Source organism: Bombus terrestris, chromosome 8 (genome assembly GCF_910591885.1).
Source record: "Bombus terrestris chromosome 8, iyBomTerr1.2, whole genome shotgun sequence".
Lineage (NCBI taxonomy): Eukaryota > Metazoa > Arthropoda > Insecta > Hymenoptera > Apidae > Bombus > Bombus terrestris.
The window spans coordinates 4,761,597-4,783,703 of NC_063276.1; the positions used below are offsets into that span (position 1 = coordinate 4,761,597).

The 22,107-nt window shown below is 37.8% G+C and overlaps 1 protein-coding gene across 4 annotated transcripts in view; it reads right to left on the bottom strand.

Annotated features, from left to right (window-relative positions):
• The window catches only part of LOC100649734 (protein kinase C-binding protein NELL1), an 88,587-nt gene that overhangs the window by 10,802 nt on the left and 55,678 nt on the right, over positions 1 to 22,107 (bottom strand). Inside the window, exons 2-13 of one of the 4 annotated variants that reach the window (XM_048408091.1) lie at positions 17,914 to 18,132; positions 11,717 to 11,867; positions 9,711 to 9,993; positions 9,272 to 9,427; positions 8,749 to 8,971; positions 8,345 to 8,536; positions 7,518 to 7,637; positions 6,429 to 6,689; positions 5,813 to 6,190; positions 5,379 to 5,638; positions 4,910 to 5,152; positions 2,012 to 2,061 (exon numbers count right to left, since the gene is read on the bottom strand). In XM_048408091.1, the coding sequence (XP_048264048.1) occupies positions 2,012 to 2,061; positions 4,910 to 5,152; positions 5,379 to 5,638; positions 5,813 to 6,190; positions 6,429 to 6,689; positions 7,518 to 7,637; positions 8,345 to 8,536; positions 8,749 to 8,971; positions 9,272 to 9,427; positions 9,711 to 9,993; positions 11,717 to 11,867; positions 17,914 to 18,132 (2,536 nt within the window). The remainder of the gene's footprint in view (positions 1 to 2,011; positions 2,062 to 4,909; positions 5,153 to 5,378; positions 5,639 to 5,812; positions 6,191 to 6,428; positions 6,690 to 7,517; positions 7,638 to 8,344; positions 8,537 to 8,748; positions 8,972 to 9,271; positions 9,428 to 9,710; positions 9,994 to 11,716; positions 11,868 to 17,913; positions 18,133 to 22,107) is intronic. The other 3 variants (XM_020864171.2, XM_048408093.1, XM_048408092.1) reach the window with 3 other exon arrangements.

Genomic DNA, 22,107 nt, shown 5'->3' on the forward strand with positions numbered 1-22,107 from the left:
CAACCGTGCACGATCGGTAAAAATGTTGGATTTTACGAGCACAAATTACAAGGACTCGACTCATGACAATCATGCTCTGACATTCGGGGGTCAAAACAATGAATTTCCATAGTATGTATCTGACACCTTGACGACATCGTGTCTAGGTTACCACTACTTCCATCTACGATTCTGACAGAAATCAATTTTATTGTCAAATTTTACGTTTTATCATTTTTCGTATACTGTAAAAAGTTTCAAGGTAAATCTGCAATTTGTTAAAATGTGCTTATCAAGAAAAATAGTTTCGAAGATGTCATTTGAAAATTATAGGTTCGGTCATATGAAACTTATAAATTTGGTTTGTCCCAAACCATCATGTATGATCTTTTTCATTCTTATATCATCTTTTTAATTTCATAATTTTTTATTTAATTTTCTTTTTTGTCAGAATCGTTACAGGACAACACTCGATAGACAGAGAGAAAGAGACTCTTGGTGCTTCTATCGAATTTCGAATGCAGATCAGAGAAGGGTGCAAAAGAGGCTCAAGTGTAACGAAACCATAATAATAATAATAAATAATAGTAATAGTAATAATAATAATAATAATAATATAATAATAATAATAATAATAATAACAGAAAGACAAAAATGAATCAAAATGCAATCTGTGTGTGTATGTGTGTATGTGTATGTCTGCATGTGTGTGCGTGCGTGTGTCTGTTGTGTGTGTGCGTGTCTGTCACCACGTGCGTCGTGCGCCCGACCGATACCAAATATGTAGGAAATTTTAATTTCTTTCTCTTCAATTTAACGACAATGCATCTTCAAATGTGCGCTCTTTGAATTTAGTGATTTTGACGTTAACTGAATTATAATTAGTTAGAAAATAACATGGGGTGAGTCGGTGCATGCGTATCCATTGTAAACGTGCATTTGACTACCTTAATTGACCTCAAGGATCGTACATTTCTTGATCGACCGATCGACGCAACAATCAATTTTTTAATTACGACAATTATGACATAATAGCTTGAGTATTCTTCTTTCCTCGTAAAATATGCAGTTGAATAATACTAAAGTTAACTCAAAAGTAGCTAAAACTGTATATTTATTCTTGTATATTTTTATCATTCAGAGTAACTAATTTTCACTTTTTTTATACTAAATAAATTTTACTTTGGTCGAGTTCGTAATTTTACAATATTTAGCATTGATGTTTGAAAACATTACGAGATAATAACATAGTATTTTTATTCATGTCAAAGGTAATCTCATATTTATAAAAAATTGTCCTCAGATCGATCAAGAGTAATTCTGATTACAATTTTTAATACAGAACATGCGTACGTGCTCGCGATTCACCCTGAGAATTAGATCTTCTTGCCACACGTCTATGCCACACGCTGTCATATAGATCATCCACATATACTCACTAATGCGTCATCTGCAAGTGCTTTGTCAGCTGTACCAACCTTGCCCAGAAAATTACTTACTAATGCAAAGTTATCGAATAACCAATAGAAACATCGTCACACAATTATTCCGATTTCAACTTGATTCACATCTAAAGACTTGCAAGTCTACACGTGGCATAGACGACCAGAGTGGATGTAATCGAACGCAAGAAAAAGTTGAGAAATTTGATGCCTGGTGACCAGCGTGCGGCGATCAACGAACGCAAGAGACCTCTATGAACGAATGAACCAGATTACTCTCTCTAGTGGATTCTAAACGAACGTTACAACACAGAGAAATGTAAAGTTTCAAACGAAGATACAAATAAGAAGCGAGTGGGGTTGGGGCAGCGATAGCTAGAGTGGAAGAGAAATAAAGTTACCAATGTGCTATCCGATGAAGCAGGCAGAAGGAAAACGAAAGCATTTGAGAGCTCGTGGGCGCTTAAATAAGTGACAAGTAAGAAATAGAAAAAAGAAGATAGAGAGAAAAAGACATTAATAATAAATAAAAAAGAAGAAGAAGAGGCGGGTAGAGAAGATTATAGGTGAGGTAGAAGTGACGTGATTACCGATGCACACAACACGCGCTATTGCTCACCAATTGGGCGCAGTACGGCACCTGCAAGGATACCCATCGTTAGGCTAGTCAGGTTAGTCATTCACGGCCGATGTGTGTATTTACGTATGTTATGAAATGGCATGGGTTATTAAGAATTTTCACAGCATGATTACACAGCATACGTTTTCGTTCTTTCTATGTTAATTAACAGATATCCGCTCAACACATCAGCTCATCTCTCCTCGCCGATTCATTTTAAACATATGATCAACTTAACCACTTTTTCTCTTTGAAAGGCTCCACATATCACTCTAATTACTTTTACTGATTCTTCTTCTTTCTTCCTTTTTTTTTTTGTAATTATAGATTATCAAGCTATATTAAATATTACGTTGAATATATTTTATATTAAGGACTGTGGTATTATAATGTTGTTAGTTTTGTTTTTTTAATAAGATAGATTCTAATGAATCGACGAGGTCGAGGTCATGCTACACTCGGTCGCAATGAGATATAGGATCCACTCTCGATTAGTCGTTGTCAGGCGAATATGTATTGAATACGATCCATGCAGGGCCGACCCGAAGCAGTGAAAGTTTTCAGTTCGAATCTCACGAGAATCGGACGAAAGTTGGATCAGAGCTTAACATCTTGCGCGCGCGATTTGAATTATTTCTCGCGGCAGTGTTCAATTTGTGTGAGACCTAAAACACCATCGCTAAAGTTCAACGCAAGCTAACTGTTTATTTACCGAAAATTATTCCATAGATTTCTTAAACAATTTTTAAGCTATACATATTTGTATATATTTATAATAATTCAAGCTATTTAGCATCTGGTTTATACAGTGAGCGAGGGTTAAACGAAAAAAAAAAGAATAATTATACAATTGATCAAATCAACTGTTACTACAAAAATAAATATATAGATATATATAGATATATATCAGTATATAACAACGATAACATTAACATTAATAATGATCCTCGTTTCTACGTTACGTACAGCACGTGATTACTCTGATCATTAAATAAACATGCATAGTAAATACATATATGTATATACGGTGCCGAATTAGGAATCTCGTCTTTCTTATTTAAAGTGAAGGACTAGTAATAATAATAATAATGAACACTGCCGCGTGCAAGGCAGCCAACGAAAAAACATTACACATAAGAATAGTCTAGGCTAACTTAGGGACGCCCCTGAACGTGTCTCGTACGCTGGTATTGCCAGAACAGACAGATCCAATTGAAGTAATTTACATATGGTGAACACAGCTTTAGACAATTAACATAATGGCAAGAACTATAGCACGACGCAATAGTTAGCTCACGCCGAGAGAACTTATATTTAAAGAATTAAAATTTTGTTTAAGAGAGACTTCGTTCAGCCTTTGAAGTCAGGGTGTCGATAATCCATACTTTTATCTACTCTAGATTAGGTTAGCCTTAGACCTAAGATACGTTACATTAAGATCGAATCTTTCTCCTTTTAAATTCTAGATTAGACTAATTGCTAGCTTCAAACAAATTTTAAACTCAGTTAGGTATTCTAAATCCAGCTTACATCTAGACTAATTCCAAGTTAGATCTAAATATAACAGTTAATTTACGTTTTAACTAAGCTGTAATTGAATATTAGTTGGATTTAGTCTAAGTGTGTGGCTAAGCTGGATTAATCTAAGTTCTGTGTAAGCTAGGACTGTACTATATCTATGACAAAGTGAGGTTATGGGACTCGTGAACTCGTAGATTACACTTATACTTCAAAGACTTTAACGAAAATGAGTGAAATATTTTGATGAAATTTTTTTCTCTCAGCGTACGAAAGAGCAAGATTTTATTAGCGCAGATAGCCTTGCAAGAAGTTGATTCGCGTTATACACACCGCAAAAATAAATGGCATACTGGAAATAAATGACAGTCAGTATATAGGTACCTTGTATTATAGGGTTACCTACTGACACTGTAAATAAATGACAGCGAGACGAAAACAGAGAAACAAAAGTGTGAGAGAAAAATAAATATATTTATATGCTGACACGTGTGACTCTAAACACGTGGCGGATGTTACATTGCGAAGCTCGAATCTCTGAATCAATTAAAATGATCAGCTACGATTATTCTTTTATATACTTTGCACACAAAGTTAATAAAATACTTTTTAGTTAATTAAAAAATATTAGTAAATATATTTACAATTATTTCATGGTTTACATGTATCTTAAATTAATCACATCAATACTGATGACCGTCCATGCAAAATGCAAGCGATGTTAGTTCAGCGTTTGAGTTTACTGCAACTGAAGCAGAAATAGACATAAGAAAAACAGAAGAATATTATATTAAAGAAAATGTTAATCCGCCACGTGTGTTATGTACATCAATGTTTTTGGAATGATCGCCTGCCGCACAGCAACTGGTCGCGCCTCGTCGGAACATAGTGAATGTAATTGATTAGACGCATGACAGAACCACGGCTAAATGAAGGCGACATTTAGTTTTTTGGTTATTTACTGACCTTGAGCTCTTGATTTCGCGGGAAAAGAGAGCGCGGTAAATAGAAACTTCTGGCCACGATGCTTATTTACGTTAATTAAAGCGCCATATTTAAAACGTCCTCTATATATTACCAGAAGAGAATTTACTGAACAGCATCTTATTATAAACTAACAATTTTTATTGAATATAGGAGACATTGTATAAAAAAAAGTAAAAGCAGAAAGAATATTCCTACGAAAATTTAATATAAATCAACAGTTTCATCGCTATATCATCTAGGCCATAGTTCCTCCACTATAATTCGCGAATCTCTTTCCTCACGGACCCCCCTATTCTATCCGTATCCTGCGATACTGATGATTCTTCGTTCCCCCGATGTGACCGAGGCCAAACGTCCTCCTTACCTTGCACTCGCACGTGGTGCACTTGTCATTGGGATCCTGCCAGGAGCTGCCACTGTCGTGGATAATCCCGGAGTAGCTACAGGGTCGTGGTCTGGTCAGTACAGAGAGGGAAGTGCCATTTCCAGGCAATTCTCTCGCGCAGGGATCATCTTCGCAACGAGGACAACAATCCCCATCCTCTGTCACAGGGTTCGAGCAGGTCACTGGTGGACACTCCATCTGCCAGCAGTCTATTTCGCCATACTGTAACGTATCAGATAGTGAATTTGTCAAAATCTATGTTCATTTGAGATGATCGTCAGCGAAAAAAAATGTCACTGAATTTAATTACACTACGAAAGATGGAATTTCGTGATCATTTGGGATACTTTTTTGTCTATTATTTGAGCAATATATATTGTATTTGATAATAATTGTTCTATAAAGAATAAGGGGTCAGGTTAGCAATTTTTGAGCTTAGCGCTGTTACCAGGCATTCGCAAGTCTGACACTGGTATATCCATCGTTCGCCACTTCTGAAGACTAGGTGATGAAGCTCTTGATGTCTGCAAGAGGCTGCAGGATCACATTGCGGACAACATTTGTCCCTATGACTTCCAGGGGCGCTGCAGTCGCATATAGGGTCTTTGCATGTGATAACGCCATCTTTACAAGTGCATCTTCTGCAGGGATTCCCAGCTGGCGCTAGAGTCTCTCCGTTTCTCACCTCTCGATTCTCGAACCAGCAACCTGTCAAAGATACAAGCATTTTTATTCTATTTTAAATATTTCTCGAGCTCTTCTCATTGAAATTCAATGAACAACGAGTATTTTGTATACTTGACAAAAAGTAAACAATTCTTAAAAGACGGTAAAATAAATTAAGATGTTATATTACATTTCTGTACGAAAATATACACTTACTCAGCCTACATTCCTCCATAGTGCGATTGTCCTCCTGAAGTGGACAAACACATTCATAACCTCCTTCGGTATTGACACATTTAGCACTAGGATGACAGGTGTGCCTCCTTTCGATCGTTTGATCGTTGCACTCGTCGATATCGACACACTGCGTACCCTGAGTACTATCGTGGAGGGCGCTTCTGTAACCTGGCTTGCAACGACAGTAGTACCAACCGGGCATATTGAAACAAGTCGACGACTGATGGCATCGATGCAAATCACTCGCACACTCGTCAAGATCTAGTTCACAACTGTTGCCGATATAACCTCGTCGACAGGAACACCTTCCTGGCGCCACGCACTCACCGCCATTTTGACAGGTCTGATTGCAGACAGCTGAAAAGAACAAAGAAGGTATTCTTATAATGACGTATAGGAATTATTTCGCCTTTCTGTAAGATTCTCTAGTTTTGAGCCATTCTAAAAGAGTATAATTCTTTTTTAAACTGAATATTTTATCTCCTTTTCTTTACTTAATCATATTTGACCAAAATCAGATGCAGTAAAAACTGGGAAAATCTTTATGATAACTTAACACAGGAAAATGAAAAGAAGGTTAAAGAAACAAACATACGTTTGCACGTGTAACCATCGCCAGTGTAGCCATCCTTGCAGATGCAATAGTAACTTCCCGCAGTGTTGACGCAGGTGGCGTGTTCGTCGCACGCATGATGACCAGTCGCACATTCATCTAACTCGGCACAGTTAAATTTGTCTACTCTGTGATAACCCGGAAGACACTCGCACGTATAAGAACCGATCACGTTCACGCATTTTGTGTTCGCGTTACAGTGATGCCCCTCAGAACCACCTTGCTGCTTGCATTCATCTATATCTGCGGTGCCAAAGTATTTATTTAATTATTCCAAATTAATTTCCTCTGTTAGGTGGACTTTCAGATGACCTTGAGCAAATATAGCTTATAAACGAATTTAGTGGTAACTTTGTAATTTAATGAACCATCTGAGTTATGAACTCTTACAAACAACTCTAATTTAGTAATTTTGTGAACATTTTCTTCAAGATCACTTAAAGTTCAAAGCGATGGTGATAACCTTCCAAGGACTAAAAAATAGCTTTGAGAGATGAATATATTTATTTTCATTATAGAATTGCGAAGACGTTTGCGTGTACTTTATTTTAATGCGTACGTAAACTATGAATACATGTTATCGCATGATGCTCTTTTGAAACTCATTAAACCGTCTATCAATAAGAATTTCGAGTAGCTATCTGCAGACAATAAGGCGAAAGCCGATTCTAATTTGACTGTAACAGAGACATGAACGCAACCATGTTACCGCAATTCTGTAACCGCAATCGTCGACGACCTGGCTGTTCGACGTGACCATCGACAAAGCCACGAGTAAGCAAACATGTTGGGATTGGCCACGTGTGCACCATCATCGATCCTCTACATATTTTACGGCAGAGGATCGATCGACGCGAAGCATCGCGATCAACCTGCCATCTCGGTAAGTTCGATCGAACTGAAGGTTGTTAAGCACCGTTCAGATTAATCAAGTTACTCGAATCAAGTAGCTTGAATTCGAGCAACTTAACTAATTTGAACAAAGCTTCAAACGTCGACATAAAGAAAAGGAGCATGAGAAATAGAAACATGAAGAGGGAGAGAGAGAGAAGTTAGAGAAGCATTAGGTACCGTGACAGTTATGACCATCCCCTTGGAAACCGATATCGCAGTGGCAGGCGTACGTTGTCTGCAGGTTCAGGCAGGACGCGTTAGCGTGACACTTGTGGCCCTTCGCGCAGTAGTCCACCCCTGGTTAAATTGGGTTAGCCAGGCGGATGCAAAGACAGTTAGAACATTCGATTATTGGCATTGGATCAGGTTCTTTTCGACCTCAGGCTCAGTTTAGTTTGCTCGTCTTACATGCCATTCGACATGCTTTTATATGATAGCAGAATATAGCGGAATTTTCTTCCAGGGACATTTTCGTATATAATGTGAGTACCATGGAATGACATGCAGCGTTTTGTTTACTAATAGTTATGGGGTTTTAATGTTGAATTATGGCTGAATTATAGCATTGAGTACAATCCTTGGCAAAATTTTAATTGATTTATGATTACGTAAAGAATTAAAATTAAGGAAACGTGAAAAGTAAGAAATTGGAAATTTCTGGCATTAATTAATTTATTATCTCTTTTAATTCCATTATGTTACTAGAACTAGTACCTTTCAATATTTTTAATACTATCAATATTTTCTCCACGGATTGTACAATTAGTAGGTTAATCGAATACTGTATGGTACAAGCGAAATTTTATGAATGATTTTTATTAAAATGTTAAAATAAACGTCACTGAGTAATTAAGTATTATCATCGTCCGCTAAACATGTACGATCATGATTTACTGTCAGCTGGACGTTCATGAATTGTCATAAACATCGAAGAATATTGATCAATATAATAAGTATCATAAAATATTTAGTTATTCGAAATATGCTTGTTTGGATAACTGTACCTGGACAGAACTTGCAGCATTCTTCTGCCACACTAATCTGCTCGCTCGGTGGACAGGGCAGTGGCGGACATCTTGTTTCCGTATCGAACCTCTGACAGGTGAAGCTGCCATCGAAACAGTCACATTCTACGCACTGTTTCGGCGAAACTTTCTCACCGTGATCGTAAATAACTCCGTGCAAATAACATTGTTCTAAGGATAATAATTAATCAGAGAACATTAGTAAATAATAAGCGAAAAATGGATATGCAAACTACTCTGAAGCTGTTTCCACAATTTAGATAATATGAAAATTAATTAATTAATTAATTATGCAATTAAATTAATCTTTAAAAATTCGCTAATTAAGATTTAAAAATTATACAGAAATTAGAATTACAATTTGAGTTAAGTAGAATACATACTTAAGCAAGTGGGACAGCATTGTCCTTGAGAAATGACAGGATTCTTGCAGGTGACAGGTGCACAGGGTGTCGGTCTGCATTCGATCTCCCCATGGACGCAGGAACATTGTTGGCAGCCCTTCTCCCAGGTCGCACCATCCTCGTGGACGGTGCCGTTTGCCCTGCATGATTTTTGGCACTCGCACTCCTCCACTCTGCTTATCCTGCCCTCTGCAGCGGCTAGCTAAAAGGAAGGACGTGAATAAGCGAATACAACGATTGTCTAGGGACTTTTCAAGTAAACCCCTAAATTAGGCAGATATTTAAATATCTATCGAAAAGTTTTAAAAGCCAACCTACTAATTAAAACTAAATCTGTAACTGACTCAACTTTCCCTACTGTCTCTGATGGAGATCCTTTACATAGGAGGATTTCTTTGACCAGAAAGATCCTCAATTATATTCAGAAATATTAATGCGTATAAAGATCCGCGGTCCAGTCATAATTCTAACAAATTTAACCAGACCACTGCTGACTACTCACCCTATGCGTCAGCTCGTTAAGGTTATGCATCAGCTGTTCCACCGTGTTTTGTAATATAGAAAATTGACCGCAAGTGGGACATGATGAATCGAGCTGAGGACACTGTGACAGGTAGCCATGGGGGCCTGGTATCAGCTGCACATCCTGCAAAGCACCCTGTGGCGCGACAATCGTACGAACTTATCTCAGTTGATTGAAATTTCAAATTCTTAAAAGATTATAATTACATTCCGTTTTTTATTTTTCGCCTCTGATCAATTAGAATAGTAATTAAAATTGTATCGAAGGAAAGTATAACCTCGCTGAAGGATCTTAGGAAAGTTATATTTGTATTTTATTAAGCCTTGCTAAAAATAAAAGATAAGACTTTTAAGTCTTGAGATTTTAGGACGGGAATGTGGGTAAGAGAAACAGAATTAAGAAGAAGAGGAGGTCGTACCTTAAAGAGAAAGTGCCTGGCGTTTCTCTGTCCAACCCAAAGTTGAAGCTGTGGCAGAGTGAAATTGGTGTCAGGTGGTCCAGGCCTAAGCAGCCGCCTGTACAAGGGATGACAGTCGACGAGCAGCTCGACCTGCGAGCCGCTTACACTGAGGGCGACCTTGTGCCAGGCGGCGTCGGCCAGACGGAAAGGAAACGCCTCCACGTGGACGTTACCGTCCCGGCGCGATACGTAGTGAAGTCGAAGCTCGTCCTTACGGCCGCTGCTCTGCAGCTCCAAATATCTGCGAATTCATAGAAAACAGTCTGATCGAATCCCAAGTCATTGCAGTTACTGGCCATTCTATTTTATCCTAATAACTAGTAAATATTTAAGTAGTTAATCATACATATCATCGAGCGATTATGAGAATAATTTCAAATGAATTTTCACTAGGGATATTTTATTATTTTAACAATCATTAAAGTGATACTTCATGTTTCATTATTTTTTCTGATTTAGGTTAGGATATGGTATAAATTGTGTGTGGCTATAGTATAATTGGATTTGACTCGGGTTATAAGATTAAATCTCTGTTACTAGAAATTTACTAGATACTGGTTACTTAATCGCATGAAATTGTTTAATAGCAGCCTAGCAGACCAAGCGGTTCAATAATGCAATTACAGAATGTGGTACACGAGCCGCGTCTGTAGGTCGATTAAAATCAGCTGCAGTCTCTTAATTGAAACGTGTACACGGAATTAAATAGATTACGTGATCGAATCAGAATAGAATTGATGGCGTGTGTGTACCGCAATTTCCGTTTCACGCTTATCGTCTATAACGGGTTGTAATGTGGAACACATCGACATTAGCACACTGTCCTTGATAATAAATGTAATCGACATTCCAGTTCCAGGAAATATCTAATACCATATAAAATATGTAAAAGATTACAGATTTAGGTTAAACTCCGATTCATGAAAATCTCTAGATCAGATTTACGAGTCGTAGGGACATCAGATCAACAATTAATTCCGCTTAAATTCTGACAGTGGTTTCTGCTTGACGAAGCGTGTTAATTACTGTCTAAATACGCAGATACGTAGGTGCACACATCCAATTTGTGTCAGCCAGGTCAAAACGACTAGACTGCGTTACTCGCGTTCCAACAAAGGGTGCAACTACTTTGAGGTTAAGTGCTCTCCTTCGTTCCCGACTCAACAATTGACACAGTAATTTCCTTAAGAATGTGTCTTCCTACCTTTTTCAGTTGGTCGATTCTATTAGACCCCGCTAACTCGTTTTCCGATCGTAACTACGTCTTCAATCGACTGGGATAAAATGGAGGGTTTAGCCATTTCTGACTAATATCCTTCGCTCATTCTATTTCGTTATTTTAAGAAAGTAAAAATATAGTAGGCAGGACGAAATGGTATTCAGATGACTCACTTCCAGTTTATTAAAAGATTCTATTAAAAGTAAGGCGAGTTATGTTATTAAAAATAAAGTTAGTTCTTTAACTACGATATTTTTAATCCTGATGAAGAGTAACTGACTTTATTTCAAAATAGAGCTGTTCATTCCAAAAATAAACGAAAGAGAAGATTAGAAGAAATGTAAAATAATAAAAAAAAGATAGAAGGAATATGTATAGAATGCTGCAAAATATATAGGGGTTATTTATAAGGTCGATTCTATACATCGACGCAACGAAAACTGTACACATATCTGAAAATAAATAAATTTCTTTTAAATGATTTATCTGTATCTAACCTGATTCGCAAAAAGGAAAAAAATATTGATTGTCGATGTAAACTAGGATCATCATTTAAATTCATAACATTTAATTTTTCCATAAAGAGAAACAGCAAAAGTGAAAAAAAGCGAAATAAAAGCGTCAATAAGCGAAATAAAGGGATTTAACGCCATACTCTGTTTATGCATCGCGTGAACGCCACCACGATGGGGTCGCTTTGAATCGCGAATGAAATGAGAGGAACGAAATTACGCGTGATCCCTACCTATTGTTCCCATGTGAAAAGGCGACGATCGTCCCGGAATTGGCCTCCTCTTGTCGCAGAGCGGCGGCTATAGTGAATTCCGGAACCTGCCGGAGTAGCGTGGCCGCTTGTTTGAAACTCGCCTCGTTCAGTCGGAGCTCCCTCTCCTCGCCTGAAGTAGTAAAACTCAATCATTCCTGCGACCCACTCTGCCATTCTGTGATGTCGCTACTAATAACTCCGACGATGTAATTTCATTTCAAGAAAACGATTATGCACGAATATAGACTAGTAAGAAAATTTCTAATTCAAATAGAATTAAATTCCAGAATTAAATATGGTAGATTAAGAAAAGTTTAAAGCAAGTGCTAGTAACTTTTGTAGTAGACATTTTCATAATTATAATTTCTGTATTTTGCTACAGGAAATAAAATACAACTTTTGATTTATTAAGTAAAATTATGTTGTCTCTTCGTATCATTTAATTTTTCTTTTGTCTGTAGTAGTGGGCTATCAGTATACGATATAATATATTGCAGCGCGAGTAACGTGCACACTCAAAGACAAAAAGCCTGTAATTTGATTAATATATAATGGTAAATATAGTGGTAAAATAAAAGAATAATAAATAAAGGAGACCGGAATGATTAATGTTGATTATAGTAAGGATTTGGCCAAGTTTGTCAGTGCTGCCGCCTAAGTAGAGTTTCGCAAGTTGGCAACAATGGATAAAACTACTTGTAAAGTCTGCTAGATGCGATCCATCATAGAATAGGACTGGTAGAAGTTCGGGAACATTGTTCGGCTCGACAAGGGAGGATTCACAGACCTCGTATGTAGGTCAACCGAAATTTTTGGTGGGTCGCATCGATTAGTCTCATTCACGGTTCCTGCTCGCATAGTTACGTAATCTCGTGGACATGAGAATTCGATTGCTCACAATTGCTTCATCCGTTACGTCCAGGAAAATTCTAACAAACTTTAATGTCTCTATCTCAAAGATTTCTATACGATCCCTCTCATAGAAATTAGATAATATACGCAATATTATATGAATTATCTTATTTAATCCTACGTAATCCGAGATTTATCAAAATGTATCAAAAATTTTAACAATCGAATATCAATAGAAAATCGGTCTTTAACTTGCAAATTTAATTTTACTATTCTACATATCTAAAACATTTAAGAAACTTTGATTAAATTATAACCTTACATTAAACTTCAAATTCTATAATACTTCTCATAAGTTTCTAATCATGATACAAATGGAAGAGAAAAAAGTCATATTGCGTATACATATTCGCCCATTAATTCCACTAGAGTTATACCCTAGTCACGCCATCTACACCGGCTGTAAGACGACACCTTTTGCACGGTACGATGGCTCATTAGCTGGAACAAGGCACGAGCGATAAAGTTTCGCTGGAAGCGGGATAAAGCGTGGTTCCTGTGCAAAGCTGATCCTTCGTTGTTCGATTAAGCGCACTAGCAGAATTAATTGTTCGCGTGGGCCTCGCCAGCGAACCGTGTAATCGGACGGGGCCCGCGGCGATTGCGCGTCTGCCCTAAGGATCGGTGTGTCGCCACGCATGAATGCAGCGCGCATGCGCCAGGCTTCTCGCATGGGCCTCGAGTTTCAGACGCGGCGCGCGAGCCTTAATAAAAAGTAACCAGACACCAAGGGCCTATAATGTACACCCGAGGGCCATCGAACGCTATACCACGTTCAATTATCCAAGTCCATGGTTTGTTAACGGGTAAGTGCACGTAACAGACCCTTTTAAGCCGTACGTAATCGTTTTGCACCAACTGGCACACGTATCGATGACTTCTGGTCGGTGACACTGAACGGGCGATGTAGAAGATAAAGGTAGATTAAGGCGAATTTACACTATTATACTCTGGATGTACATGGTAGGTGATTCATCTATGTTGAACGTAAAAAATGAAAGCTGCAATGTTTATACGAGTGTTCATGCAATGTTTCATCTCACTGGTCTTCAAAATGTTTGTGATTGGAACAGCGTGATTGTTTCAATTAAGCAACTCAAACCTATAGAAATTCTAACCTCTAATTAAATGCTACTTCACTTAAATTTGCTCAAGACCAAACATCATCTATAAATGCAAAATTCGTGAAGAATTTGCGAAATGTTCCACATTAAGATGCAAACACAATTCGCCAATACAAATCTAATTCAGCCAGATTCCCATATCGGAAATCGATAACACAGAAGAATGATCAAAGGGGAATCCTAAACCAGTAGCCAGCAATAATTTAGCATCTGCGGAGATAGTCGGCGAGAAAGTTATTCGTTTCGCAAATAAACAGCGTATAGATTAGATCGGGTATTCCCCACAGATGGGATAGACATGGGGTCGAGCAATTTTAGGACCAGAGTGGTACTGGTTCCCCATCGAACTACAAAAGGGGGATCATGAAATCTTGTTTTCCGTGTTCAGAGAAAACTCTGACACGTGTCAGTGTATATCGTTCGAATCCTTTGTTCAGTGATTACAATGGTCTCCCAATACGAACTGAATGAACTGAATTTCGGGGGTGCTTTCTCTTCCTCAATCCACTGTCCAAAAGGATATTTATCGAGGGTGAACACATGACAAGAAAAATAAGAACTAAGTGAACAAACACGTGTGTAATGGAAAAATAATAAAACATCGATGAAGTATCCATTTTACCCAAAGAACCTAACCTTAACTGCACATAAAAATTAATTACTATGAACAAATACTTATGACCTAAAGTAAATAGTAAAATGACTAATTCACCTTGTATTTGAAACAGAAATGTATAACTGAAGTCAATAGTCAATAGCAAAGTAATGGGACATATAGTACCTAACCTTAACTATACCATAAAATTGATTACTAACAGAAAGGTCATTTATCCTGTACGTCAATCATAATTGTATTGCTAAATTGAGTATCATAACCTCATTTTTCTAAATCAAGCTAAACGAAATAGTTGTTTCATATCTCATTCATAATTGCGTTATTCAATCCCAATTTCTCTGACTCAAACTAAGTAACTATAAAATTTCTTCATATCGTACCTCAACATCAGAAATATGTACTACAAATTATCTATTCCAATTCAAATTAGATAATAAAGTAGTTCATTGATTCCATATTGGTTCAACCAAAACACTAAGATGATTTATTCGTCCCATATATCAACTGTGATAACTGTACCTCAGATTCAGCTGTGCCAAGAACAACCACTATAACCAAACACTCCTGACTCAAGCAGAATAATCAAATGATTCATCATTCTTTAAGATTCTCCGTTACAACCACTCGCAATTCCATAAACCATCTTCTGGATCCCAATGCAAGCAAACTTTAAAAACAATCATGATCGTCTGCCAAGAACTCATACTAAGGCAAGGAACGTCTCAGTCGAATAACATCGACGATTTCGACTCGTAAAAACGCTCATGCGCGAAGACAGAGAAACGAGCGAAAATAGGGTTGTGCAAGGGGTTGCAGTGACGAAAGGAAAGCAAGAGAAAAAGAGGGTTCCCTTTGGTTCGACGTTGCAAACCGCAAAGAACGTTCGGTTACTTCCGCGAAACCATCGACTGAGGGCGCAGACCGGGCCGGTAATTGAAATTTCTTTCGGGGAAACCCCTGCTGTCGCCCTTGGGCCAACCACCCCCCATTCTATGCTCGCTTTTCGCGGACGTTGCACCGTCGCCCACGCTTTTAGCCACGGCTGTGTGCACGTTTCTCTGACGTTGGATGTTCGGGGGAAGGGGAGGTCGGGTATTTATTCGCTATACAGGGTGTCAGCATATTCTCGATTTCATGTGGAACGTAGAACTAAACTTCGTTTTAGGGGACTTTAAATTGACTCATTTTCTTTCCTCTTTCCTTTTGACTCATAGAACTCAAATATGTCAGTTTTAAATGAAGCGAATCATGGGATCAAATGTCGTATCAATATGTAAAATATTACAATAACGATAGCGTGAGATATGTTATATTAAAATTATGATAGATAGATTATATTATCTAATATCGCGAGTCTGCGGACCAAACGTATACATTAACTGATTAAAAACTGTTACATAACTTTAAAAAGGATTATCGCATGATGGAAAGAAGAGAATTGCTGTTGCACGTTCATAGAGTTAAAAGCCGGAAATGCCGCGAAAATGCCGGGTCAATTCGCTCGAAACTTGAAAGGACAATCGATACTCGCAGACCACGAGGGAATTCCCTCCGGAGGTCTGCCAATGGAGACGACGCGGCTATGAAACTGACCTTTCACAATATCGATTAATCAGTCGTTATGTAACCATCTCAGTTCAACTGATCAGGGCCAATTGTTTTTCCAGTTGATCACTGTATCGCACGAATTCGTTCCGTTCCGAGAAATTAAAACGCTTTTTCGAGAGTAATTGGAAAAATTTCATACATGAAAGAACTTCATTGGCGAGATAAAACTTGAAAAGAATAGAAAATTCATGAGTTTTCCTTATCTAAATCTGATTCAATTAAATACCGTGTTATTTCGAATGTAGCATTTTTATTTTCGATATTAACTCATTACACAACCTCAAAGATCATACGGCTACACCCTTTACTCTGTTTCGACTTGTTTCTAAATCGTTTTAATTCTGGATTTTGACATTTTTTCTTTTTTTTTTTTTTTAGAAACTTTTATTGAAAATAATCCCTTAATGAACACATAATTAAATTTAACGAAATTTCCTGTATAATCGCTATTTAATTCCATTCAAGTCTCCATGTACACAGTGATCGAAAAAAACGTAATTTACATTACCTAGGCACTAAAATTAATTTTTGTTATTAACGAAACATATTTTAATTTTGATCAAAGTCTAGTCAAAAATGTACCTTATGTGCTTGAACCTCGCTAACTTCTTGACATTAAAAGAATATGAACTTACATTTTTGTGACCTCTAATCATCGATCGTTCATCTTCGATCACAAAATAATGATAAAAGGACTGTAATTTATTATACCTCAGAGTAACATATTGATAACTTTGACCCTGCACAAATTTAGTTCTAACCTTCAATGATATATACATAAAATCGCAAAGCACCTACATATATTTCCAATGGCGAATACAAAAAAGGAGGGCGAGGTAACACGCGATACGCAAGAAGTAATAATCAACTTTATGACTGACGATGATTGCCAGTCGCAAAACTCTATAGGAAGATAGCACGCGGACAAAACTGCTCTCCGATATGCAAACAGGGCTATATTCGGGTTAAGAGAACCTTCTACAGATACCCGTTTCGGTTCCTGCACCACTCGTGAAATTTACTGCGTCCCGTACAATCTGCACGCAATACCGTGAGCCAGTGTAAATTGCGCGATATGATTTATGCTCGTTTCACCCATATTTCGAGCTGCCACGTCCCAAATATTGACACAAGTCGTCAAATTCTTCGCTTAAGTTTAAGTCTTCGGAAGAAATAAAAATTGTCTTTAAAAAATGGACAAATGTCTTTTATTTGTCTAATGAAAGCATGTACGTTGTTTATATATGAGAAATATTGAGACAAGTGGAATATTTTGGACGAAATTAGATTATTGAAGGTTCGAAGTAAAATTGAGTTAAAAATAGTTGATGGTCTTTTTTATTTCTCTAATGGAGTAATGTACGTTGTTTGTATAGTATAGTATATTGCAGAAAATTAAGATAAATATGAAAATGATACTTGAAGTTCGAATATATTTAACCTTTGGACAATAAAAGATTTATCTGATACGTCATACGATTCTCAGTACAACGACGTGTTAAAAGTGTCATTTAACCTTAAAAATCATCTTTCTCCTAGAGATTTTCCGCTAGACCTTTAAACTGTGATTCTCAAATTGATCTCTTGACGTAAACGGAATAGACTGTTAACCCACTGGCATTAAATAACGTCTCTGGCTCGTCATATGTGTCTTATACTAAAGTATACAATGCTGCACGACATCAAGACGTTGACTATACACGTTCACATTGCAGTTTACGTAAAAGAATATTTTAATTTCAATTAATTATGAATTCTTTTTTTCAAACAATTTCGTTCAAAGATTACAGTTTACAGTGAATGATATATAAAGATCATAGTCAATACAAAACATGTTGGCAATCTTTGAAACCATAGAAACGATTCTATCCAAGAAACTGTCTCGAATGACAAAACAATTTGTAAACGACACTCACCCTGAAGATAATAGGCTGGCTTTAACCTAACCAGTCCTGGCACCTGTGTAACACCCTGCCGCGTTGTATTGTGCAGCTGTAACGCTTCCAAGAGGTCTATACCTCCACCAGATTCGCTTCGTGTCCTGGATCTGGTCCCCAGGACATCGGTGGTCTCCTCTGTGACACCAACAGTGGCCACCGCCGTCTCTTCCTCTTTCTTGTTTGTCGTGCCAGACACTGCAAAACAAACCGATCGTTAAACGTTTTCCAACACTCCACAAAGGCCAGTCATAACATGGAATTGATTTATGAACGAATTCATCGCTGTTCGCTGTACATACAGAACGAATTGATCGTTTGTATATAATCGTTTATAAAGCCACTGATGAATAGGCCTTTGGAAGTTAGGGATGGGGGATTTTTGATAGGCATCGTATGTTCAGGATTGTTTGCAAAAGGGGTTTATAAAGCGAGCGGCGATTGTGAGAAAGGAAGATAATTGTGGAATGTTTAAGATATCAATCCCTAAAGCGAATCATTAATAAGTGATGGCAAAAAGAAATATTGGATATAACATCAGAAACTTTGAATAATCTGTCCTAAAATATAATAGCGATTAATTTTGAAAGTCTATAAAACGGAATATTGATAATTTCGAGAATACTAGGAAAGTGTTTCTGCGCAGGATTCCTCTACAAAGGAAAGATATCCTTTCAAAACTTGTTCTTAGAGAGAACCAATTCCAAGAAGAAGAGTGTTCGATATCTTCTAAAAGAAATACCGATAACTTAAAGAACCCTCAAAACCGCTTGCAAAGAAAGCAACGTTCGTCAATTGTAGAGCCCCCAAAAAATCCTATCCCAGCAGCACGAAACTTTAAAATCCTCTTATAAAGCTTCAAAAAGAAAAAAACCCAATCCCCCAAACGAAACCGATGCTCCATTCACATCGAAAACCGCAGATCTAAACGAAGCGATTGAAACACCCAGTACAGTACCACCACACGCACCGTGCAACAACCTTTCATGTGGCTCGTCAAACGAGGAAACCATCAGGGAGAAAAAGAAAGTAACCACCCGTCAGCCACCTGCCAGAACTTTCAATTCCCCAAACGAGCCGCTCCTCCTGCCCTCTGGCGGTCAGTCATGGAAAAAGGACACTTTTATTAGCCATTCCCCATGATCGAGGGAAGAAGATATTGACAGGTCTACCAAAAACGTCAACCAAAAGAGAAAGAGAAAGAGAGAGAGAGAGAGAGAGAGGAAAAGAATCAACTTGTGAAAGCCTTTTACACAGAGGATTCTGTCATAGTTCAGCGAAATGGATTTTTCATATAAAGCTCGAGCGAAACGATCCGCTGTTTACGAGTGGTAGAACGAGAACGAGGAGGAGATGAGTTTGGCGAGAGGAGATCGAGGATGGGGAGCTGAAGGGAACGAGAAAAAGCGTAGAAACACCGATAACGAGCGTCGACCGTGAAGAGTCGATCGATACCAGCACGCTACTTCGAGAGGTTACCTCGCCGCCTCTTTTCCCTATCCTTTCCTTATCTCTCAGCTTCTTCCGTTCGATCGGTTCTCGTCTGTCTCCTTTTCTCTTTCCACGTCTCTTTAGTATTCTCTCGCCTCGAGAATGGATGCTCGACGAACGGCTCTCAACATTATTCAGAGGACAGTGAGTGGAAATACACCATTGAACTTTATTGCTGTTCGAGTGGAGGAGTCCGCGGAAACGTGGCTCGTTTCTCCAGACGAAATGGCGAGGGAATATCGAACTGTTCTCTGTAGTTTTACAAAGCAACCGGGAAATGGAGCATTTAAGAGGCGGAGTTATTGAAATCTTGCATTCGGCTGTCGATTCGTCGTGTTCTGACTTTGATGGGATGTTGCTCGAGAGAAATCGGAAAAGTCTTTGTGTTTGACATGCAGGAAGTACAGGGTAACGTAGGTTTGATTTAAGGCTAGGTAAATTGTACGTTGAAAGAAGATAGGGTAGAGGTAAAGTAGGGTTGGGAGAATGGTAGTTCGGTAAAGATGGTCATAGAATGTTGCGAAAAATAGTAATTTAGAGTTGAAGAGTGGTATAACAAGCATAAGTAGAATGGAAAGTTAGGAGAATAGTAATTTAGTAGAGACTGTATAGAAAGTTGGGAAAAATAGTCATTTGCGACTGAGAGATTAAATAATTTAATAGACATGCCACGTCAAATTCAAAGAGATAATTTAGGAGTAAGAAGTATTAGGATACAAGGAAATAGAACAGAAATAAAATAAAAGTAGAAAAATAATTTGAAGTAGGTATACGTAGGAGAGTGGTGAATAAATATAATAAGGGGACTATTTAGCATAAAAGAATATTTCAGACAGAGTACGGCAATTTTGATAAAAGAAAGTTCTTACTCGAAGTCGAGCAACACAGCGACTATTTTATAGATGCTCAATGTACGACCGGAAAGTTGGCGCCACATGGGTTATAGCACAGGCGCTTGCGATGCTAACCTATCAACGACGACAATCTACCCAACTAACTTGATGAAACTAAGAATATAATCGTTTAGAGTGCCGTGCTATGATTGCCACTTTTTTTGTTGTTTATAATCTTTTGTTTTCGCATTATACTTCCTCAGAAGTTCTATGAAGTTTTCCAAGTTCTCCAGTTTCAGATTTGTATCGTTGGATCGTAAAAAAATCTGGGAAGTTCGCATTAAATTACCTTTCATCTTAGAGTCCAATTCGATTCCTGTATGTTAACATTTATATTTACGAAACAGAGGTTACGACCACAATTACATAACTTCTAAGTCAACTTTAATGGAAACAAAATTATGTGTGGTCCAACATAAAGACTAATTTCTCTGTTATTTTCTCCCTTTCTTGCTTTATTTATTTATTTATTTATCTGCTGTAATAACAGACTTAGGTTTAGAGAGGAACTTGATATAAAAAACAGTTATTAAAATTTACAATATACGGAGATCTTTCTTTCATTTTCCGCTAATTCCACAGAAAGATGAACTCCCCTTTGCATTCCAACCTCAAAAAACGTCAAATATTTTCAATCGACCTCTTCGATAACGAAAATCCGATAAAAAGTAAAAGAGCACGAAAGAGGAAGGGAAAAAGCATACAAAGAGACGAAGAAAACGAGCTACTTAAAAATTCCAACTCGAATTCTAAAGGCTCGTTCGCTAATTGACTGGGAAGGCTCAGTGACGAATCAACGGGACCATTGAAGAGTTGCGAGGAACGGGACCAACAAAACGTAAACAACACCCGGCGAATGCTTCTAAAACGGTCCGTGAATCGGTTTGCTCAGTGGAGGAACACTTTTTTAATTGCGTAACGAGAGACAGTAAAAAGAGACACCGTGGAAAATCAGCATTTCCCTTTCATCCGCGTAGGAAACACAATCGGAGGATTTTGCGCGCGAGACACACTGCCGCAGACATTAATCGGGGCAAATCGTCCGCTAAATTAATGGCGCTGCTGGTACGGCAGCATTCGTGTCTAAAAGCGGCCCGATTCGCCAAACGCATGCCTCCTGCGTCTTTGATCCATTGGCGTATCTCTCTTTGTCACGCTTTACTTTGCGTTTCCAGACTAAAAGTCCCTTTGACTTGCGTGAATCCGTCATTAATCCTACAGAAATCCTTAACTTCAAAACTGAAAGTCTTTCCATTGTTGCTTTTTTCATTTTTGGGTTAGATATTTGGAAGCGTGCTGACTGAAGATCGTAGCAGTCAATCATTTTCTATTTTAGGGTTAGAATGTTTCGTATTCCTTCTCTAACGATTTTGCTTAGTAATTTCGTTTCTAAAAATCAAAATTCATGCGTATTTTTACTGTCAATAATTAAAACAAATTACTTTCTCAAAATCGGTGACAAAAAGGTAATTTTCTACAAGTCCTTAAACTACGAACGACCTAGAAGGTAATCTACACATTAGTTTCCAAAATTCGTCACCAGAGGGATACCACCTTTCCAAGATTATTCGACCCAACCTAATCATTCGAAAACCGACTTAACCACCAAAAAAAAAAAAGAACTAAATATATCCTACGAATGCAATTAATTTTCATAACCTGTCTTCCACTACATTTCTCAAATACCACGGCGAGAAATAAATGCGGAGAACGTTCTTGCCAACTATCGCTCGTAACAATCCCGACGCGAAAACTTCCAAAGCTCGCGAATTCCCCTACAACCCACTGG